The 21,333-nt window shown below is 38.5% G+C and overlaps 1 protein-coding gene across 2 annotated transcripts in view; it reads right to left on the bottom strand.

Annotated features, from left to right (window-relative positions):
* Positions 1–306: 306 nt before the first annotated feature.
* LGR5 (leucine rich repeat containing G protein-coupled receptor 5) overlaps positions 307–21,333 on the bottom strand; it is a 90,592-nt gene continuing 69,565 nt past the window's right edge. For both annotated transcript variants that reach the window (XM_071799279.1, XM_065841784.2), the window contains 11 exons: positions 18,940–19,011; positions 18,075–18,146; positions 17,899–17,967; positions 17,683–17,754; positions 14,989–15,054; positions 14,705–14,776; positions 13,477–13,548; positions 11,561–11,686; positions 7,117–7,262; positions 6,029–6,112; positions 307–4,253 (listed from right to left, as the gene is read on the bottom strand). In XM_071799279.1, the coding sequence (XP_071655380.1) occupies positions 3,163–4,253; positions 6,029–6,112; positions 7,117–7,262; positions 11,561–11,686; positions 13,477–13,548; positions 14,705–14,776; positions 14,989–15,054; positions 17,683–17,754; positions 17,899–17,967; positions 18,075–18,146; positions 18,940–19,011 (1,942 nt within the window). In that variant the 3' untranslated portion in view covers positions 307–3,162. The remainder of the gene's footprint in view (positions 4,254–6,028; positions 6,113–7,116; positions 7,263–11,560; positions 11,687–13,476; positions 13,549–14,704; positions 14,777–14,988; positions 15,055–17,682; positions 17,755–17,898; positions 17,968–18,074; positions 18,147–18,939; positions 19,012–21,333) is intronic.

Here is a 21,333-nt window from a genome sequence, read left to right as displayed (position 1 = left end):
GAGGTGCCAGTCTCACACGTGGCAAGTGTGAGAAGTTGTCACTGGGATACAGATAGCGAGCAGAATCTGTTCGTAAGGGTCTGCGAGCGAAGTTTTGGTGAAAGACAGTCTGTGTTCAGATGAAACACTATTCTTCATTTTGTTTTTTCTCCCTGAGCACCTAATGAGAGTATGCAACCTGTAATTTATACTTGGCCAAGAGTTTCGGACGTCTGAGGAGGTTAGTGTAAGTATCACAACAACTTGGGAAGGATTAATTGAGGATGCACGCTATTTTGTGAGGTGTTAGGTCGTGATTAAATGCTCTTCACTGTGTAGTCACATTTTATTACAACTTACGTATGTTTGGAACACTGATAGAAAAGAAAGCATGTAACCTATTTACAATCACTACACATTTACATTATATTATTTACAGATAATGAATTTAGTAATATATATGAGCAGAAAATATAGCAAATATCAATATGAAACTGTACAGGCCTTAATTTCATGTCCTTTACTGTGGTTGCATTTCACTGTAATAATAAATACAGTTCTATATTTACACATTTTACTTTAAAAATCTATTAAATGAATTTTAACAATTTCAAGTTTAAAATATCTGATCAAAATATTTCAAACATGCTTATAAAAATAAGACACAAGCCCTTAGGACTTTCTGCAAGCTAAAAAAGTTCTGATAAAAGAAGCTTTCTTTAACTAGTCTTTACAATTATAACATTATTTTGCTTCTCAAATCACTTTACAAACTTCTTAAATATAGCGAGCTGAAAGGAATTTCACTGACATTAAGCAGTGCAGCACAGATGGACCCCAGTTAAATTAAAGCTAAGTAAACATGGTAATAGGTATTGTGCAATGGCTGACTGATCCTCTGTTTAATCCAAAGTGGTTTCAGGCATCATTCTCCAGCTGTATGCTGCACTGCTTCAAAAGCCACAAGAGATAAAGGATTAAGATAAGTACTCAGATGACTTTATCATACATAATTTCGGCATTGGTTCATTTTTTTTTCCTGAAGGATGAACGTGCCAGCCAAAGTCAACTGACGGCATCTGTAACTGCAAACCTAAAAATATGCCAGTGCGAATGGACAAGAAAATCAAGGCATATCCATTGTTGGCAACAAATTCTTCATTGTGAAAATCTGTCCCTTGAGTTCCAGGAAGTTTTATATACAGTAACAGATGAACAACAGAGATCATCTGTAACTGATTACCTTAATTACTGGGCTAGCCTAACCTTGGTAATGTTAAAAAATTAGTCTCATTCACCTGGAGGTTGAGTGGCCATTAACTGAGCAGTGAGTCCTAGGCTATTAAATGTTACTCCTCAGGGAGTTATTTTAACAATAACAAAAAGTACATTTCTGCACTTTCGTGTCTTAAATGATCAGCTCACTCGAACAAAAGGTGCCAGCTCCAAGAGGAGAATACTGGCATATGCTGTGATGGCATGGCCAAGGTCAGAGACTCATTCTAGGTGAGCAAAGGTGGCTCTGTTGTCTGAGATATTTTGACAGTAGACTTGGCAAAGACCTGAAGTCTTTCTTCTCTAACTGGGGTGCTTCTGTTGTGTAAACATGCATGCCTTGATTCAGCAAAGTATTAACAGATTTAAAGACAGAGAGGAACTTCTCTGTTAATCTTTTCCTAAACTAAAGCCATCAGAAGTCCATGAATTCCAATAGCTGCTCCAATACCTTTTTTGGCAATATACCCAATTTGAATTTAGAGATTCTTGGTGACAGAGAGCTCCACAAGCTGTTGACCCTCACTGCCAACAATTTGCACCTTTATTTCTATGCTGCATATCCCTGATGTCAACTTCCAGTCGATCTTACCAGATTCCTCTTCTCTTGACTGAGTAGTCTGCTCTCAAAAATCTGTTTCCCAGAACTACCTGCTTAAAAACTGTGACCAAATTACATCTTTCTTAAGCTGTTTTAAATTTATGATATTCATACCATTTTCAATTTCACAATGTTCTTTACAGCATATGCATGCAAAAACTGCTTGAAATATCCCAAATATCATACAACCTCTTCACTCCTGCTTGATATTGCCTTGGCTGAGGATATTGGCTATCCAATATTGGCTATCTTTAGCCAAAAGGACACAGTGGCCTCTAAATCTTCAACTGACTTGTGACCATGAACTACAAACACCTATTCACAGGATAGAGACTATGTCATAAGCAGGACTAGAGGTTTTGTTCCTAGGCAAATTACCTTAAATGAATGTTTCTATGTGAGTGCCTTTGGTGTCCTTTAATTGCCCTCGGCATGCCAGTCTTTTTGTATTGATGACTTTCTATGTAGCATTTTCCACCCTCAAATTCTATGAGTCATCTGCCACTTCTATCAGCAGCAATTCTGGGAGTAATTTTACTGGTGTGGTAGCAATTCAGGACCAAACTGTCCAGAACCTCACTAGAAAGATACCCATGTGAGAATGGCTTGCCACTTACATTTACATTTAAGCACTTAACAGGATCCTGATTAACTTCTTTCACACCATGTTAATTTTGTAGGTTTAGCTGACAATTAAAAATGCTTTGTCAAATCAGGTGACTTCCAAAAACCAATCCCAGTGCCAGTTAATCTATTAAATCAGCTTTATCGAACATGAAACTTCATTGAAGTCTACTTGGTGAAACCTTTAGGACTTGAACAAGACTACTCTTCCACTGAGATACCTTGCTGAACGAGGGCCATGCACAGTTTCTTATGAAAACAACCATGGCACCAAAAAACAATTATTAAAACCAAATTACAATGAACAGGAAGAAAAACCCCAACCCCTGAAAACAAACTGTATCAGGTGATGCTTTGAAAAAAAAAGCTTACCAATGTAATGTGCTTTTTTGCTCTTGACTAACTGATGCCCTTTCTGAGTAGTGCTACTTTAAAAGAGTGTAGCTGATACAGTTGCACAAACTGCAGCAGCTTTCAGTTTCTCTCTTCATCCCAGCGTTTCGGAAGCAGGCTGAGAAGGCTCAAGTATTGGATTTTCAGCCTGCTGCAAGTTTTGTCATTGTCTGTTTTCTGATGTGTGTAACAAGAATTCAGAGGCACTCTCCAGCTTGTGTGCACACACATACTTACTTTCGGCATTAAAAATTTTGTAAACACAGATATTTTCTGTACTGCCATCGAAACTAGCGACATGGAACAAATGGAACTGATGACAGATTGCAGCTCTCTGTCATTTGGTAAGATGATGGCATTAGTGAATTGCTGGTAGGCATATCATATGATATGCTGGCACTTGTGAAGGTTACCAATGCTTGTGTTGAGTCACAAGATTGCTTTTCTATGTCTTCTGAATTCACAGAGATCAGACTAGCGTGTTTTGATCTCCTCCACAACAAAGTTTGCTTTCGCAGACTTCCCAAGTCCTCCTTAAAGTGTGGATTGAAAAGTATATAAAGGAGTGGGTTTAAACATGCAGGCAGCGGGACAATTACTAACAGTATTGATTTAATGACTTCTGGGCTGATAAAAGTGAGGTTTAGTAAGGAGGAAAAAGATAAGAAGGCCACAGGGCAATAAAGAATGCAATTAGTGAAAAGTAGCAAGGCTATATGTTTGACCATAGAGCAATCCCAAATGTTGTCTAGTTCTCCCTTCTCTAAACTACAGTAGAGCTTAGTATAAGCAATAGTCATTACGAGAAAACAAAGGGAGTTCAGCAATACCAGCGCTACCATGTAGCCCATAGCAGTGGGTTCTCCAAATGGTAGTGGTAAACAAAGAGGAGAAACCCCATACTCGCTCCCAGTGAGGAGCGGTATCACCGCAATGATTAGTGCCAACATAAAGCAAAAGAAAATGGCAATTTTTACACCAGCAATGGAGGATTTTGTCTCAAACTTCGTAGCGTGCTTTACAGAGAACGCACGTTCAAGTGCGGCTAGGGTAAGGAGGAAAATGGAAGCCTCTGAAGCAAAAATGGAGAGAAGGCCAGTTATTTGGCAACCAATTCCGCTTTCCCACTGTGCTCCATACTGAGCAAAGCTACCGAAAGTTGATGCATCCACACTAGCTAGTACTCCACTGGCCAGACCCATTAAGGCATTTACAACAGCTATTAAACTAATCAAAAGTTTTATGGAGGACATATACAATGGAGGTCTGAAAACTGTAGCAGACACCAGTGCATTGCAAATGAAGGTTAGACACACTATGGTCCACACGCCAATTCTGATCAGCCAGCTACCAAATAGATGGTCACATGGTTTGAAGGGACCTGAAATGAGAAAACAAAAAGGGCAAGGGAAACTCATGTAAACTAAAAAAATAGTTTTGAGTTTTCTAAGACATTAAATTTCACGCTTCTTGCAGGTTCTTAGCACACCCAAGCAGTGAATTTCAAACCAAAGGGGAAGCTGGAAATTTGCTCTTTCTTTGAAGCCTAGACCTTGACAACATGCTGCTAAATGCATATTGCATTACTGATGAACAGGAGTATTTTTCCTTCAACTTGAATGGTCTATGGGTCTGTTTTTGTGCTCAGCAGTTAAAGTGCAATGTGAATGTCAAGTCTATAGTTTCAAGAAATACTGTGATGTCTGTCAGTGTGTGAAAAAAAATGGAAAAGATACTTCTTACTAAAGTAGGACAGGTTGCTAATGAGTCCTGGTGAAGTGTGATGTAATGGATGAGGACAAATGTACTTTGGCTGCCTTACAACATGTCATTACACAGACCAAGAAAATTGAGGCTGTCTTTCCATTTGGAAGTGCTGCCTTTTTGGAGGCACTTCTGATGACCTGTGGCTGAAGTCAGGTCATTATGAGTGAAGATGCTGTGTGTTTCCATAGAACTGAGGTGCATATCCTGTGTGGCTGAGGGCCAGCTATGCTTTCTCAAAGCAAGTCCTTCACAGTGGCCTGTGCCTCTCCATGAAGACATAAACGTTGCAGCTAAAACGTGCTCCACACAACTACAGCTGTTGCCATCAAGTAGGCATAAGCATTTACAGTGTCAGTTTGCAAGTTTTTCTAAGATACCATTTGAAAGATCAACACAGAAGCTAAATTTTCTCTTGAGTCTGGTGATAACTTATCTTGAAGATAGCAATGTTTTTGTGAACTCAGTAGTTATATTTAGGCCATAGGGGAATATGTGATGGTCAAATGGTTCTAAATTATTTGGCTTTCTGCCTTTTCTATTCCCCTTTATGTAACTTCTAAAAATTTATTATTATTTGGTGTTACAGACAAGAATCTTGGCTTGGAATGTATGCTGAAGTCCTGGTTGTCACTTGGGGTTTTTTGTTCATGTTTCACAATGAAAGAATTGCTAGAGAAAATGTTTTCTGAATCTAGCAAGCAAAACTTATGATCATGGCTGTCAAAGCCAGAAGCATCCTTCCAAAGACGTGTTTCTTTCCTTGCCTTAAGGGAAACTCACACAAATCACTGGCCTGTAGGTTTGCAATTCTCTCAATGTATTTCTCTTTCCTTTCTGCCACACTGCGAAGCTGGGATGTGCTATTCTGTAATGAAAATGCAAGTGCGGGGGGTCCTTTTGTGACAGACCATGTACATCGATACAGCAGTGTTTGGTATTTCTTAGACACTGAACTAAACTGCGTGTTGTTCAAAAAGCTCAAGCGCAAGAAAACTCAGTGAAGTTCAGAAGAATCACTTTATCTTTGCAAAAGACTGAGCGAGCAAAGTTTCTGCTCCCTTTTGTCATCTATGTCTTGGTAGAACAGAGTCTTTGCTCTCTCATTCCCTTGATAAGGGGATCAATTCCTGTGAAAAGGGTCCTGGAGTGAGGATCTGATTGAGTACGGGGTAAAACTTTTGTTACATTAATAGATTAATTTAGTGGCTGAATAGTTTTCTGGATGTCAATGCAAAATTTTACACTATTGTGCAATACATTTCTATTAATCTCATCAAACTGTTGCAAAACATCACATTACTGTCCTAGTATCGGATTCAGAGTTTGTTCGTCACCTAGAATATCTGGTAATACTGTGCTTGGATTCCGATCTGTCTGGCTGTTTCATACCTGGAGAAGGTGAGCATTGCACTGAATGATGAGCTTTCAAATCTTCTTCAAAGTCAAGAAAAAAATCTTCAAACTCACGCTCATCTGTGGGGGAGAAAACACCCAGATTTGATGCTACAGTTTTCAGAAAAACTTCTCTTAGTACAAGTTGCAAAAGTGTCCGTGGTATTTAAGGCACGGTCCTGTCCTTTTGCCTGCCAAACTGTGAGCGGAAGCAGACATATGCCTGCTTGGTTTTGAGTTACTGTACTCGGGATTATTTAAAAAGTTGGCACCATCACTTCTCTGAAGATAATCACTTACAGGTGCATTCTCTATTACCTAATTTGCAGTGTGACAACTGCCTAGGAAGCAGTATAAAACATGAATTCTGCTGTTGTGACAGACTACTAAGAATTAACTCAAGTTTTTCCCTGTTTCTTGTGTCATTGCTCTATCACATATTCTTGGCTCTGTTTTTGCTGGGGCTGGCCCTGAGACTTTCTGGTTTGCAGGAGTGGAGATAGAACAAAAAGCAGGACGATGGTACAAGACGTATGGGTGCACCTATGTAACAGGTAACAGGGCAAGTAAAAGACATTTTGCCAAAGGGGAAGGAAAATACAGTAGTTTTCTGTCCTAGGGAATAGTTTCACTGTCTGGTACCCAGGAAGTGCTGGGAAAAAAATATTGGCAGCTATGGCAAAGTAGTCACATAAGCTCTCTGATTCATCCTGAAGCACATGGGCAGCAGGAGAGCCAAGGATGCGTTGCTCCTTCCAAGGCTGGCAAGAAACTAGAACTTCACTGGGCTGCTCCTGTATGGGATTACATACCAGCACCACTTCCCGGTCTCTCACATCAAGGAAAGATTTCACTTCCCACATTATTATAGTTATTATTTGGACAGAAAGATGAGCGAGTGAGATTTTTGAAAGACAGACCTGAAAAAATGAGTTTGCTAAGCACAGGAATGCTTGAAGAACATATTATCGGGCAAGAGAGAGGGAGAGGCTGCCTCTGTGACTGTAAAAAAGTGTTGGATTTCTTTAACATCACAGACTGCTCACAGCCTTCAGGTCTATTTAAAAGCCAAAGATGACGATTACCTTGGATTTGTAACAACCCAGCATCCTTCCTGTGAAAATCATCAATGCTGCTATTCTCATCTTTGTTCCATTGGCTGGAGATTTTGTAGTGGCTCTCACAAGCTCCAAAGGCACAGCACTGATAGGCATAAGGCATTTCCATAACCCTGTAGACGAATAAAGAAGCATGACATGAGACTGGTTTAGCACCAGAGTTACTGGACTGTACTGCTAGAACAAAGCAACTTGTTTAAATAACCATGACCGAAAGCAAAAATACCTACGGGTAAAAAACAGTCATGATAAGACAAAATGAAGACTCAAATAAAATTCCATATCAGAAATGTAGGTGATTTCTAGGCCAGTTTTAGTAAAGGCACAATTAAGTTTTCTTGTGCATTTTCATGGGAGATATGAAAGTGGGAGACATGTGCCTTGCTCTTGAGCAGATGTTACTCTTAAGATCTGTATTTCTATTTTATGATTTTGAATGTTTTTACACTGTAACGCAATGGTTTCTCTATGTTACTTTCTTAATGATTTATTTAAAAAAATCAGATCCAAAGATCACAACTGCATCTATCTGCCTAACAGGCAAACCCAAAACCTCGCTTCCCAGATGGAATTTCTCCACTTGGGGGAGAATGAGATCTTTTGAAATTCAAACTTTATTCACCTCTTTCTACATCCAACTCTTTTCACAGCAAGATGGCAAAAGGAGATTGTCTTTTGTGCACAGATCAAGAAAGGAGTGTTCTAAACCACAAGGTGAATGAATTAGAAAGGCACCTTGTGTAAAAACAGATGTCACTGAGGAAAAGGTTTTACTTTATTAATGGTCTTAGAAATGAGCATGGTCATTGGAAGACACTGGATGTTCATTCCAAACTCTTTTACCCTTATTGGTGTTCCTAACACATAACTGAATACAGGTCAGTGAGTTTCAGTGATTTGGGGGATTTCTTTTGTCAGAAAATTGCTCATTTCCAGTATGCTTTGCATTTAAATCCCTTGGGGATGTGCACATTCTGGGGTAGCATGGAAGAACTTCATATATTCAACTTCTGTACTCTACTTCTTCTATTCCTTAGATTTATTTTATGCTTTGGAAGAAGAGTTATTTAATTTGCACAGTTTGCCAACAGTACATAGCAAAACCTAACAAACAACTCATCTTAATTTCAAAAGCCCAATAAACCAAAAAATTAAAGACATGTTTAGAAGTTATTCTGAATTAAAAGGAATAAAATAGAACTAGATCCTCCTATGAGATTATTTTCGACAGGTTATTCATGTAAATTAACATCATGAGCATTGCAAGTAACCTCTAACCCCCTAGGAAATCTGCAAAGAAATCAGTCTGAATCAGGCCCAGTGCCAATAGGACTTAAACTTGTGCACCAGCCAAAAAGCTTGGTACAAAGGGGAAGAAATAGAGCTCTAAGCTCTAAGGTGATTTTTACATTAGTTAATTTTGGGGAATTTAGATTCTATATACTTACATTTCTGCTGGGAATTAGCAATAACAATCTGTACCCTTGTATCCAATAAAAAAGCTACATGAGATATTTTTAAGGTTCTCCAATAAAAATTCAAGATAATCAAGACCGAACTATCAAGCAACCTAATACCAGCAGCTTTAAACATCTAATTTCTAACTCATTTGTGTGCATGCCATCTTTTAAAATAAGGAGATTATCTCAAACATTTTTGAACATATTTCCCAGAAGCCCTTCTTAAATAAGCTATTATTAAACCCATAGATTTCTATACTAACCCACAGCTAGTCGCCTGGGCTAAAAACAATACCAATCCCCAATTAGAAATTCCCCTTTTTCTGACAAAATCCCCACAAACAACAAAAACAAATTATTGAAAGAAACACTGACAGTTTTGCAAGGTGATCACTGTGTCTTGTGGCTTTAGACCTTTTGGAAGGCATTGATACAGCTGTGGAAATGAATAGCTAGTGGAAATTTTAAGCTCAAGGGACTATCAGAAATGTGTTCTCTGGTTATTGAAACAGATCTGTGTGCTTAGTAATGACAGATCTACAGATGCTGTTGGGCTTCTACCAGCCTGCTTGCCTGTCATACACTGGAAATGTGGACCTCTCACATTGTAATGGTCTGCTGTTTGTTTCGATGAAGTAGTCATCCCCCCTCCCCACTCCCCCTTTAAAATTATCTTTAGTTAAAGAGCAAAGCTCCCATTTCTTATTCTCCCTGTAGGTCTTTCTAGCATGCTCTGTTAAACCTGAACATTTTATTTTTTTTTTTCCCCTGGGTTACTAGGATATACATATAGGCCTCAAATTGGCAAACGCTTCTGAATCTGTGTGTAAAGCATAATTGCACAGAATGACTGGGACCCAGAACACAGAGGACAAAAAAGAAGCAGCTCTCGGCCATACAGTGCTGGAAGCAGTCCTTTTTATGGCTGGTGCTTATTTGATGTGGGTGATTAGATTTGGACTTTGTCAAATTAAACTCTTTTAAAAACATTGACTGAATTTTTTTTATATACTGCTTATCTTACTGATGATATCTGTATCCTTGATAATTTTTTCCCTGCAGCAAGGCATGCCTTTTTTTTCTGATTTTAGATTAAGCAGCAGAGAACACAAGGTCGTTTTCCGCCTCACAAAGGTGTGAAGCTGATGGTGACTGGGAAGGCACAGTGACGATGGATGGAGCAAATAATGGAGTTCTTTACAGCACTGAGTCAAAGCACCAGATAAAGAAGGAAGGAGGTGCTGGCAGCCTGACATCACTTCCTCAGAGCTTGGCATAGTGGGCTGGGCCTGGCTCTGTTGAGCGTTCTCGTGCCATTGCTGAAGGTGGGGCAGAGGATGCTGAGCTCTTTGATGTGTCCGTGTATTGAACAGCAATCACAGAATCACAGAACGTTAGGGATTGGAAGGGACCGTGAAAGATCATCCAGTCCAATCCCCCTGCCGGAGCAGGAACACCTAGATGAGGTTACACAGGAAGGCGTCCAGGCAATGATCCATTTAGATGAGCAGGAAGCTTTTATATAGGAATTTGCTTTTAATGTTGCAACCAGTGTCTAGCTCCAACAATTACAAAGGGTGAAATTTCATTTTGTTTCAGATCTCTGTTCAAGCTTGGTCCCTCATTCATTGCCTGTGCAATGATCCCGTGTGAAGTCCTGACCTCATTTTGATTTATGGTGAAAGTCCACAGGCTGCAGGTCAGGTTTTTACCTCGTTCTCTACTGACTGGATATAATTTGTTCTTACAAATATTAATCAACTCTTGATATATTAATCATACTTTATATGCTCTTTTTTAAGACTTAAGCTACTACTTGACAAACCTTTGTTAAATACTTATCCAGAATAAATACACTGCAGTTACCTTTGAGAAATGTACGTAATTTTACTGGGGAAAATCATATAGAGTATAATTTTGATAAAAGAATTTAAAAATCATAGATGTACATAATTCAATTGAATACTGGATTATTGTAAGACTATTGCAGTACCTCATGTGCCTCTAAGGCCATGGTATATGCATTGGAATATATTTGCTAGGTTGAAAAAAATCAATTTTCTTGTGTTTACATTCCCTTAAAGAATCTTCAGGTATTTTAGAATTGTCACGTGCCTCACCATGTGGGCAAAGTCAGTGAGAGAAGAAGAACTGTGGCAGAAGCTCAGCCTCAACCATTCATGATTTCTTACGGCACTTGTTTCTGGACCTCTGAGACCCATCTCAACGTCTCCAATTTTATTATATCGAACCTTTTACAGTAAAACATGGAAAAATATATGTTGCACTTAGCATCCTCTAATTGAAATATAAAAATCAAGGGAGAGTTAGGGGACACTCCCAAATATGCTGAAGTCAGAGGCAAAGCTCTCCTTACTATGATCTCTCTGTGGTCATCTAGTGACTGGCAAAGCTGCAAATGATCCCTAGAGAACATTTCCTTCGTAAGCATCCAGTAGAAAATTACTAGCATCAGAATGTTTTAGTAATAACGGCAAAGTATTAGCTGAATCTTAATCAAAAGATTACAGAAAAAAAACATGTTCAAGCAAAAGAGGTCAAATATTTTGAAACTTCAGGAGTGTATTCTTCCCTTGGTATTTGCTCTGCTCTCATTAAATATAATGAAAGGTCTGTAAGCACAGTCCAGTATAAGGACATATCACTAAGCTGCTAGCAATATTGTTTTAACAGCTTTTGAAACGTATCACCAGGAAGCAGATGTGGCTTGTATTAAGCAAGTACTGGGGTTAATATTTCAAAACCCTTCATAGTTTCTTCAGTTAAAAGTGAGCATAATAAAAGAAGTCTATCATTTTTATCATATTTGCTTTAGTTTTAACAGCACAGATCAAAGACTCACAATACGAAGTAACATGCATTACACACTGACACACCTTCCATTGCACATGAACACAAATGTGGCTTATTAGTTTTAATGATATACTCACTTGAGTTCTGGAAAATTTTCAGACGATATCAAACTTTGTAGGGCATGATTTCCTGTTAATTTTAAATGAGTTAAACCATGTAGCCCCATCACAGGAAAAGAGGACAAAAGGTTGGATGACACATCCCTGCATAACAGCAAATAAAAATCAGCTTATGGGTTTTCATTTTTTTTTTTTCTTCAGCCCTAGAAGTGTCATGTTGGAAAAACAGATTAGACTTTTCTAACTCAATCAACAATTACAGCATTAAAAAGAGGCCCCAATCAGCAGAGCAAAGTTGCAGCACCACTCAGGAATACGCACCTATGTGCCTAGCAGAAAGCTAACAGTAGCATCTAGCCAAATTTTCACTCCAAATATTCATAATGTCAGCTTTGAGACTAGCAAATGAATTTAAAATTTGCTCATTAAATTGTTTGAACTAAAGAGAGCCGCTATCTGCACAGCTTCCCAGAGTTTAAAAGGTTCAGTGGGATGCTAGAGGGCACGACTGCCCTGAAAGCTGCAGAGGGAGCAGGGCAGGGGTACGGGGAAGATGTGTGTTTCAGGTTAGGACAGGTCTATGCTGGAGCAGATGGAGGTGACGGTTCTAAGCCGAGGTTTGTCTGAGGAGCTCAGGGAAGACAGTGCAGATGAACATGGTTACGTAACTTGGGGAAAGCAAATCAGGTGAATGAAAAAGTGACAGTGATGAAGAAGATATGATAAAGCAATCAAGGAGAGGGAAGTCCAGAAGTATTCTGTTCTCTATTTCTCCCTCTCCTATTTATTCTATGAGCCTTTTCAGTCCTCTTCACAATTATCTACGCTGCAATACTTAAGAAGGCCAACAGTCAAGGAGGAAGAAGTAGAGTGTGATGCTGCTGAAATGCTTTTATGCCCCAGACTGAACAGCAAAGTTCCTGTCTCTTGGACTAGCTACTGAAATCTAAGGGCTTAGACATAAGATATGTTGATGGAGTGGTCTTCTACCTATCTGGTTTAGTGTGTGTCCTCTTGCTCATAGCATATTTAAATACCAAAAATTCTAGTCTTACTGCAATGGTAAAAAATGACCCCTGACTTTAGTTAGACCAGGTTTAGAGACTGGCATTTCAGGAAACACCAGTACACTGTGTCACTCTGTGTGTGTGTCAAAGGGCGTTTTTCTTTAACTCTCTCTGGCTGTTCTATGCTCTTGACCAAAGCTACAATTTATTGCTCACCTCACAAAGTAGGGAAGTTCTGAGAAACGCCCCAGAAGGGATGTCATAGACAATATTGTCTTTATGGACCTTGTTCAGTGCAGAGGGGAAGCTTTGCACATCAACAGAAATTAATACCCCTTTCCAAATTTATGTTTCCCAGTAGCTACTGGGTTATCTGTGAGCAAGGACACATTACAGTGACAGTGGGAAGTAAAAAAAAGTTAGTAAGGAATGAGAAGTGCTTGTGAAAAAGGCCTGCAAAATAGGCTGCTGATGTTTTGACCACTAACTACTCTTACTGAACTTACTGAACAAGAAAAACTGTTCCATCAAATGAGGAATGATGAAATAAAGACCCATACTGGAAAATTTTTGTCACTTAATTTTTAGTCCAGTTCCTTAGTCCTGAAACACTACTAACAAGAAATATTCCCCATTGCTAGAAGAGACTAAATTGCTAACAAACCGAATGAAGAAAGGCAGATACACTGATGTGCTTCGTGGACCCCAAATCACTCTGATTACAGTGTTACATGGAGCTTTGCCATAATACCTATGGGAACTGGTGAAGTACAAGAAACCAGGCATTTAGATAAGGATTCAACAGACTGTAAGAAGATTAGAATAGAGAAAGCCTCAATTTCTGCTAGGGCAAAAAGTTACTAAATATTTTTATGCTTTTGCAAGAAAATGTGAAAATTCGAATGTAAAATATATATAAATACTTACAGTTTGATCAGAGATGGTAAAGAGGAGAAGGCATTGGGGTGAATAATTTTAATTTTGTTCCAAGCTAAATCCCTACAAGAAAAGTGAATGGAAAATTACATACCCACTGAGTGAATATGGAAGTTTTCATACACTTGATTAGGAGGCCTAAATATAAAAAAGGTATTAATTACATGCAAATATTTCAATAAGTTTCTGCATAACTCGTAATGTAAAATCTTTTTTCAATTTTAAATCATTATATGATAGTCAGTTAATGGTGTTAGCTATTAAACTGACAACTTTCTTAAAACATAATGCCTTCTACAGTCTAAGGCAGTTATGTTCAGTCTGCTTCATGGCTTGCTAAGGCAGCAGAAAGAAGGGTGGGGTATATGGACTACTTCTAAGAGGTCCTCATGATGTGACTAAGAACAGCAAATCCATTGTCAATAGGCTTAACTTCCTAATCTCAATCTTCACTGGCCCTGAGAAATCAAAAAGATTGAAAGCAACTCTTAAAAAATTGATGGGTTCGATACTGCAAAAACTTAAAACCATGAGTAATTTCTCCACAAAATTACTCTGGTAGCGTGTGCATTGGTGTGAAAACTAGAAACACACACGTGATTTGACTCCATTTCTTAAGACATTGTTTTCTGTAAAAAGATTTTAGAGTCATAGGCTGCCCTCAGTTGGAAGGGACCCACAAGGATCGAGTCCAACTCCTGCCCTTGCATATGGCAACCCCACAGTTCACACCATGTGTCTGAGGGCTTGTCCAGTCTCTTCTTGAACACTGTCAGGCTTGGGGCCGTGACACCTGCCTGGGGAGCCTGTTCCAATGCTCCACCACCCTCTGGGGGAAGAAAATTTTCCTAATGTCCGACCTAAACCTCCCCGACACATCTTCCTGCCATTCCTTCGGGTTCTGTTTTATTCTTCCTAGAGCTGACGATTACATGAACCTGCCAACAGATACCAGGCCTGGCTCATTATCTCTCTGCACATGTATCAGAAACATTTAGAAGTAATAGCTTTTATAGCTGTAAGTCTACATTTTTGAATTCATTGCTGCAGACCGTAAACGTCTCAATTTTTGTTCTCCTTTCACAGTTATGACCTAATGGTTGAAAGATCAAGGTTAGGAAAAACAGAAACAAGGATGTTTGAGGGCATATAGTGAGCAGACAGTATGTACCACATGTTCTTGAGAACCTGGGTGAAAGGCTGTTAGGGCTGTACTCACAAAGACCGAAGAGCAACCAGCTGCCGAAATGTGTCCGCTTTGATTTCACTGATTTCATTGTGGTGCAAGTCACTGAAACAGCAATAAGAATCTCCTCAGTTTCAAAGGCACTTGGAGGATACTTCAGGGTGTTTTAGATTGTGTTTATGATCCATTTCAACATAATCTAAGGGTATGTATTTGGGATATGTCAAATCAGCCAGCAATAACCAACTTAATGATGTTCAAACACATTTATATGCAGATGCTTCTTTTTAGGCTTTTTCGGGTAGTTTGACACTTACATTTTTTGGAGCTTTTTACAGGCAGTAAAACAGGGTAAATCTTCCAGTAAGTTATAAGACAGATCCCTGTAATACACAAGAAAATACCAACATCAAAGTAATGTTAAAACCAAAGGATCTTTCATTGTCTACTCTCACGCCCAATTTAAAATAACTTGTTTTTCTCTACACTCACGGAAGAATAGAAATGTGCAGACTCACTTATCATCTCTCATCTGTCACATTTTGATTTCTAACTGAGTAGAAGAGAGGAGGAGAAAAGGCAAAATGCATTAACTCCATATCCTATGTTTGCAAATTCCTTGCATTGTCTGTAGATTTCCTGCAGAAGTGTAGACTTCTGCTGAGTGTTTTACAGTAACAATATTGGCCATCTGCTCAGAGAGAATATTGGATTTACATCACAGACTTCGTATTCATCGTGTCTAAATTCTGACAAACACTTAAACCGTTAAATAATCTACTAAATATACATACTCATATGTTTTCAGAGAAGATCCTGTATTTTTTGGTAAAAATCACAATGGACTGTAATCAGCTTTCCATTCTGCTTTTTTAATTAAGCACTATTGCCTCTGATCCTTAGACTGTTATATCTTATAACTGAGGGAAGTGGTTAAAAAAAATATTGGAACTAACTTTCAAATCAATCACTACATGGGGAAAAAAAAATCTTAAAAAGACCTGAGCCAAAACTCAACAAAATACAGAATAACTAAAACATCTGGACTGATTTATAGAATAATGCAACTAATCAAAACCAAGCCCAAGCAATTTGCAGAAATTGGAGGGGGAAGAAAAAAAGGAACCAAACACCCACCCCCACTTCCCAACAGCCTCATCTTATATATACATGTTGGCCAGGGAAAACTGAATGGGAAATTTGCTAATAAAAAGAATATAGAAAAAAGCTTATGTCTATAATGGGGAAAAATGTTCTTTTCCACAGTTATACAATATTATCATGTAAAAGAGTAATCTCTTTTCACTCCTGTTTCAAATTCTTTAAAGCTTGTTATCTCTACCCATTTACTTACTTGGTAAAATTTTACTTTTCACTGTTACTATTTCAACAGGGGCATTTAGACTATACTATATTTGTTTTGTGGAAGTGGTGCAAGTAATGATGGTGTGTGTTTTTAAGGTATTCTGCTCTGCTTTTACCATTCACAAAGGCTACCATCAATATATATATAATTTTTGCTACAGCATGAAAGATTTTTTTTCCACAGGTGCTTTGTCATCCAAATCAGACATGACAGAGAAGAATACAAGTGAGCTGGAGGCTTTTAGGCCAAGGTAAAGATATTTGGTATGTCTGGCAGACTGTGGTTATTCTATCATGCACGGATTTGTGACTTGGGTCTTCTTAAAAGTATGTTATCCACCTCTGTGTACATTAATCCACATTTGGAAGTATTGGTGGCCACATAGGATGCACAAATTGTCTTTCGAAGCAGTGTTTGTGCCTGTAGTGTTTGTGTATGTATTTGAGCCAGGAAGCCCCTTCAAGATCGCAGTCTCCAAGCAACTTGGGGGCTTCAGTGCACTGTTATACTTCATAACACAGGTAAAACTACTGTGCAAACCTAAATTTGGGCTTGGCAGGCTTGTTCCAATCTGATGGCAATGGGGAGAGAGCAACTCTGAGTACACAAAGATCGCTGTTAAATTGGTTTCCCACCCTTTTAAATATCACCCTTTTAAATACAGGGTGATCTCAAAAATAAAAAACGTGAATTTCTAATGGACAGTCCTACTTTACTATGAACTCTACAAGTTATTAATTACTATAGTATTTACTTGCCTTCTGTTTTGAGATAATTTGTTATTTTTGAATAACACAGGACATATTTAAACTTAAGTCTGTGTGCAGACTTTCTTCTGGCAATAGACTGTGTTTCTGTCTTATATCATTCTGGAAATGGTTACATAGAGTCCATCAACTAAAACTTATTTTTTTCTGGAAATGTTCATGACATCTGCACTGGTATTCAAATAATGTGTTATAATTAGTGCTATTTCAATGTTGGCCAGAGAACTAATACCAAATACATTCCTAGTGATGTAATACATAGAGGAAAGTGCTGTTGGCTCATTCTCAAAGAAGCAGACACAATGATTACTTTCATTAGTGATTAAGCAAACTCTAAGGAAATCTCCAAGCTAAAATAATATTGGATATTAAGTATAAAAACTATGCCCCAACTATGCCAAGGAATAGTCTATTAAAATTTCAGTCAACTACTTCTGTCCGGTTGGAAAAGAAACTAAAAGAGTAGCACAATGAGGACTCAAAACTGCACTCCTTCCTCAGTCATATTTTCCATTTACTTCACGGAATTATCTGCATCAGTAAGAAAAAAATAAAACAACAGACTACTGTAGGAGAGACAGAATGAATGAAAATAAGGTAGTTCTGTTGTTTTTTCAAACAAAATCAAGAACCGTTTTACCCTTTCCTAAAAATATGCAAAGTAATTATCTTTTTTAGCAATGTATGGGAAATCCTGGCTGATAAGTAGGTGGTGAACTTTTTGAGTAACATGGGGGCCCACTCCCTGAGCTGAATTCCTAAGACGTAACATGATACACAGAAATAGCAGCAACTGGGTAATTTTGAAATCATAATGATTTCATTTGTCCATTAATCTCTTGTATTAATTTAATGTTAATAATCTTACTGAAACGTACAGCACTTGGAGATTAGGCAACTGGTCACAAGCCGATTTGGGGAGAGAGGTGATCTGTGCTCCTGTGAGTGTCCTGTTAAAAGTATTTATATGAAAAAAAAGAAAGAAAGATAACTTTTCAAAGATTGCAAACCAAATATTTTTTTTAGGACACTCTTTGAAATAAATCAGTATCCAAGAAAATAAAACAAAGCAAAAACAATTCTCTAGCACTTACAAACTCTCCAGACTTGTAGTCCCTGTCAGATCAGGAAACTCTGTTATCTGTGAAGCACCATTTAAAGTCCTAGAATTTAAAAGCATCATTTCAATACAATTGTTGTGAGGGATGTGTGGGACACCTTTAATATTGCAATATATAAAGACAATGAAAAGAAAAAAGTAACCACATACAGAGTTCTGAGTTCTGGTAAGTGTTGAAAAGCAGATTTTCCAACAAGCTGGATAGGATTATCATAAAAATGTCTGCAAAAAGAGGATGAAAAGACATTTTATGAAAAATATTTGAAAAGATTCTAAATATATTACACCATTATACTACAAGCAAATGAGTCAACTGGTTGGTTGTAACAGAGGTGCACCTCTGGGATTTTCTTATGCACTAATTTATTATATTGATCAATCACATTTCACATTTCGAATATTCAACTAGTCATTGTTTTCTTGGTTTTAAAGCCAGAAGTCAGTCAACAAAATATTCCCTCCTCCTGCCAGGTTTGCAAAGATGGAAATCCCAATATGAAGAACTTTGTTATGACCTGAGACAAATTTAAGGTTAGCAGGTGAAGAAGTCAGTACTTCACCTACTCGGAAGAAGTTCCCTTGTACTTTTGAAGTCATGCTGCTTTTGGTCATAGAATAATATGGCTCAAGATGAACCACTATATTTCTTACATTTGTTTTAAAATTTCTTATTTTGAGGTTTGCCCATTAAATGCTTTCTCATGTAAGACAACGAGAACTCAGACTGGAATTCACCAAGAGTAATTTTTGCTAGCTTCTACATTGCCAGTAATGCTAGAAGAAATAGTTTAAATAAAAGGTCAAAGGCCAGAGACCACGATTTACTTCCCTTAAACAGGCCATGCAAACTGTCATTCTTTCCACAAAGCTGGAAAGATATGAGCTTGTTTGCTTGTATATGGTGCACTACACAGTACACTCACAGGAAGAGCTATTTGACAATTAGCCACCAACATGTTACTTTGTTCCACAGTCTCTAATAGGAAGAGTTAATGAAAAGACTCATATCACTTACATTGTAATAAGTGATGGATTCCCCACAAATGCACGTTCAGGTATTGACTTGATGTTATTGCTATGAAAGCCCCTACAAAAGGAAAAATGCTTTACACAGTAAGAAAAAAAAAAAAGCAAATGCACAATCTGTATTCACAATGCACAAGAATTTTCTTTTGTTTGTAATAAGAAGTGTCTGCATGTAAAGGTATATACTTGTTTTCTGGAATAAGAACTGAAAAAAGCAAAAGAAAAGAAAAGCGATGGAATGGCTAGAATTCTGCACTTTTCTAAATGACAGAAATATTCAGATGAAGTAAACTGCAAAACGGCATTTTAAAATTCAGATGCCCTCAGAAGGAAAATGCTTCGTAGCTGTATGCCATGTATCTATGAACATATGTGTGTATATAGAGATATAATGTAAATAGACACACACATATAAACCAATAACATTAATAGCTAAATATTAATACTTAAATAACAATAAAATAGTATATATATCTCCCCCTGCACTTATTAAATTGCAGCTATTTCTCTTGCTGGGATAGTAATGGATTGCAGAAGTTTATCAAGTAAATGATTGTATACATTGTATTGTAATATGCTCAGCCTTCCGCAACCACATTTTTATTGAAATATTTTAAATGTGGACATGAGGAAATTATCCAATGTAGTTGTGTCTGCTGGACAGAGGGCCAAATCTTTGTCTCATCATTAATTACTGGATTTTATTCATATGAGTAATTCTCCATTGTGAAAAACAAAAGAAACAACTAAGATTTCAAAAGAACAATGATGATTTGTGTGGGAAAGTCCCATTAGTTCAGTCGGGTATGAAAAAGGCTTCCCAGCTTAAATTTATGCATTTTGAATGCCTCAAATTGTTCACTGATGCAAGCACACTTGGCCATTGCTTGAAGAGGTCCCACATTATTGGTTTTACTTGTTTAGGCATTTGTGCTACTGCTGTTGAGCTACAGAGCAAGGCTCTAAATCCTTAGCTCTTATGCATGCAGTAAAAACTGCATCTCTGCAGATGCAGACTCCAAGCACTTATGAGGATCCCATCTAATCTAGAACCAGTAAACAGACTGGTTTTGTGGCTCTTGGTGAATGGGATTCCTTGCACAGCAGGAAAGTTAAGGAAACGGCACGACTACTTCCCAGGAAGCACTTCTGAGCTGGTTGGAAGAGAGCTTGCTCACGGCTGCAGGCTGTGCCCTAGGGCACTGCACCCAAGTGATGCTCCCTGTCCGAACCAAAGGCACTTTATAGCCTGTCAGTTCATATACTGAGCAGAAAAATCTAGCTGCATCCCTGGGTAAAAAGGCCATTGTAAGGCCACATTGAGAAAAATGTTTCTAGAAGTATTTTTCAAAATCCAGTCTGGAAAACGCTACATATGCATTAACTTTGTGTAACAGCTATACCCACTTACTTTGGAGACATAAGTACTACTACAGCTGAGACCCTGAAGTGTGGAGTATCTGAGACAATGGTGTCCCCATTGCATCCAATAGATATGGCCCTGATTCATTGGCCACTTGCCAGCAGATCTCCACAGAATCACAGAATGTTAGGGATTGGAAGGGACCTCAAAAGACCATCTAGTCCAATCTCCCCAACAGAGCAGGAACACTCAGATGAGGTTACACAGGAATGTGTCCAGGTGGGTTTTGAATGTCTCAAGAGAAGGAGACTCCACAACCTCCCTGGGCAGCCTGTTCCAGTGTTCTGTCACCCTCACTGAGAAGAAGTTTCTTCTCATATTGAAGTGGAACCTCCTGTGTTCCAGTTTGTACCCATTGCCCCTCGTCTTATCATTGGTTGTCACCCAGAAGAGCCTGACTCCATCCTTGTGACACTCACCCTTTACATATTTATAAACATTAATGAGGTCACCCCTCAGTCTCCTCCAAGCTATCCAGCTGTGATGGTCTGCCTTGGATGCCTCCAAGCTGTAGACAGAAATCCATAGTCTGTGTTTTCAGCCCAGGCACAAATTCTGAGAGAGAAATCAGGTCCCAGGCAGAAACACCCTTACTTAGGTGGCCCTACAATAAACTGAACCTCTGTGGGCCTGGGCTTCCGCTTGGGTGAGAACAGCAGGACATGCACAACCTCGTGGGAGACACCTCGTGCTTCTAAGATTGGCTTCCAGTGCCCAAAGTACTGAAACACATGGTCTTGTGGTCTCTTCTGAATTTGGGATGTCAGGCTGCAATTTCACACTCCAAAGTTCTCTTGCACCTGGGAGCTTATCTGAAACTACAAGTTTGATACTTAGAGGTGAAGTCCTACACGGGCCTGTAAGTTATCTCGAGCACGTCAGGCACTTTGCTGGACTGGGCAAAGTGCATTTACTGCAAACCTGGGTTATCCATGTTTGGCTACTGACTCCAGGGGTCAG

This window comes from Patagioenas fasciata, chromosome 1 (assembly GCF_037038585.1).
Source record: "Patagioenas fasciata isolate bPatFas1 chromosome 1, bPatFas1.hap1, whole genome shotgun sequence".
Classification (NCBI taxonomy): Eukaryota; Metazoa; Chordata; class Aves; order Columbiformes; family Columbidae; genus Patagioenas; species Patagioenas fasciata.
This window is presented reverse-complemented; position numbering and strand designations above follow the sequence as displayed.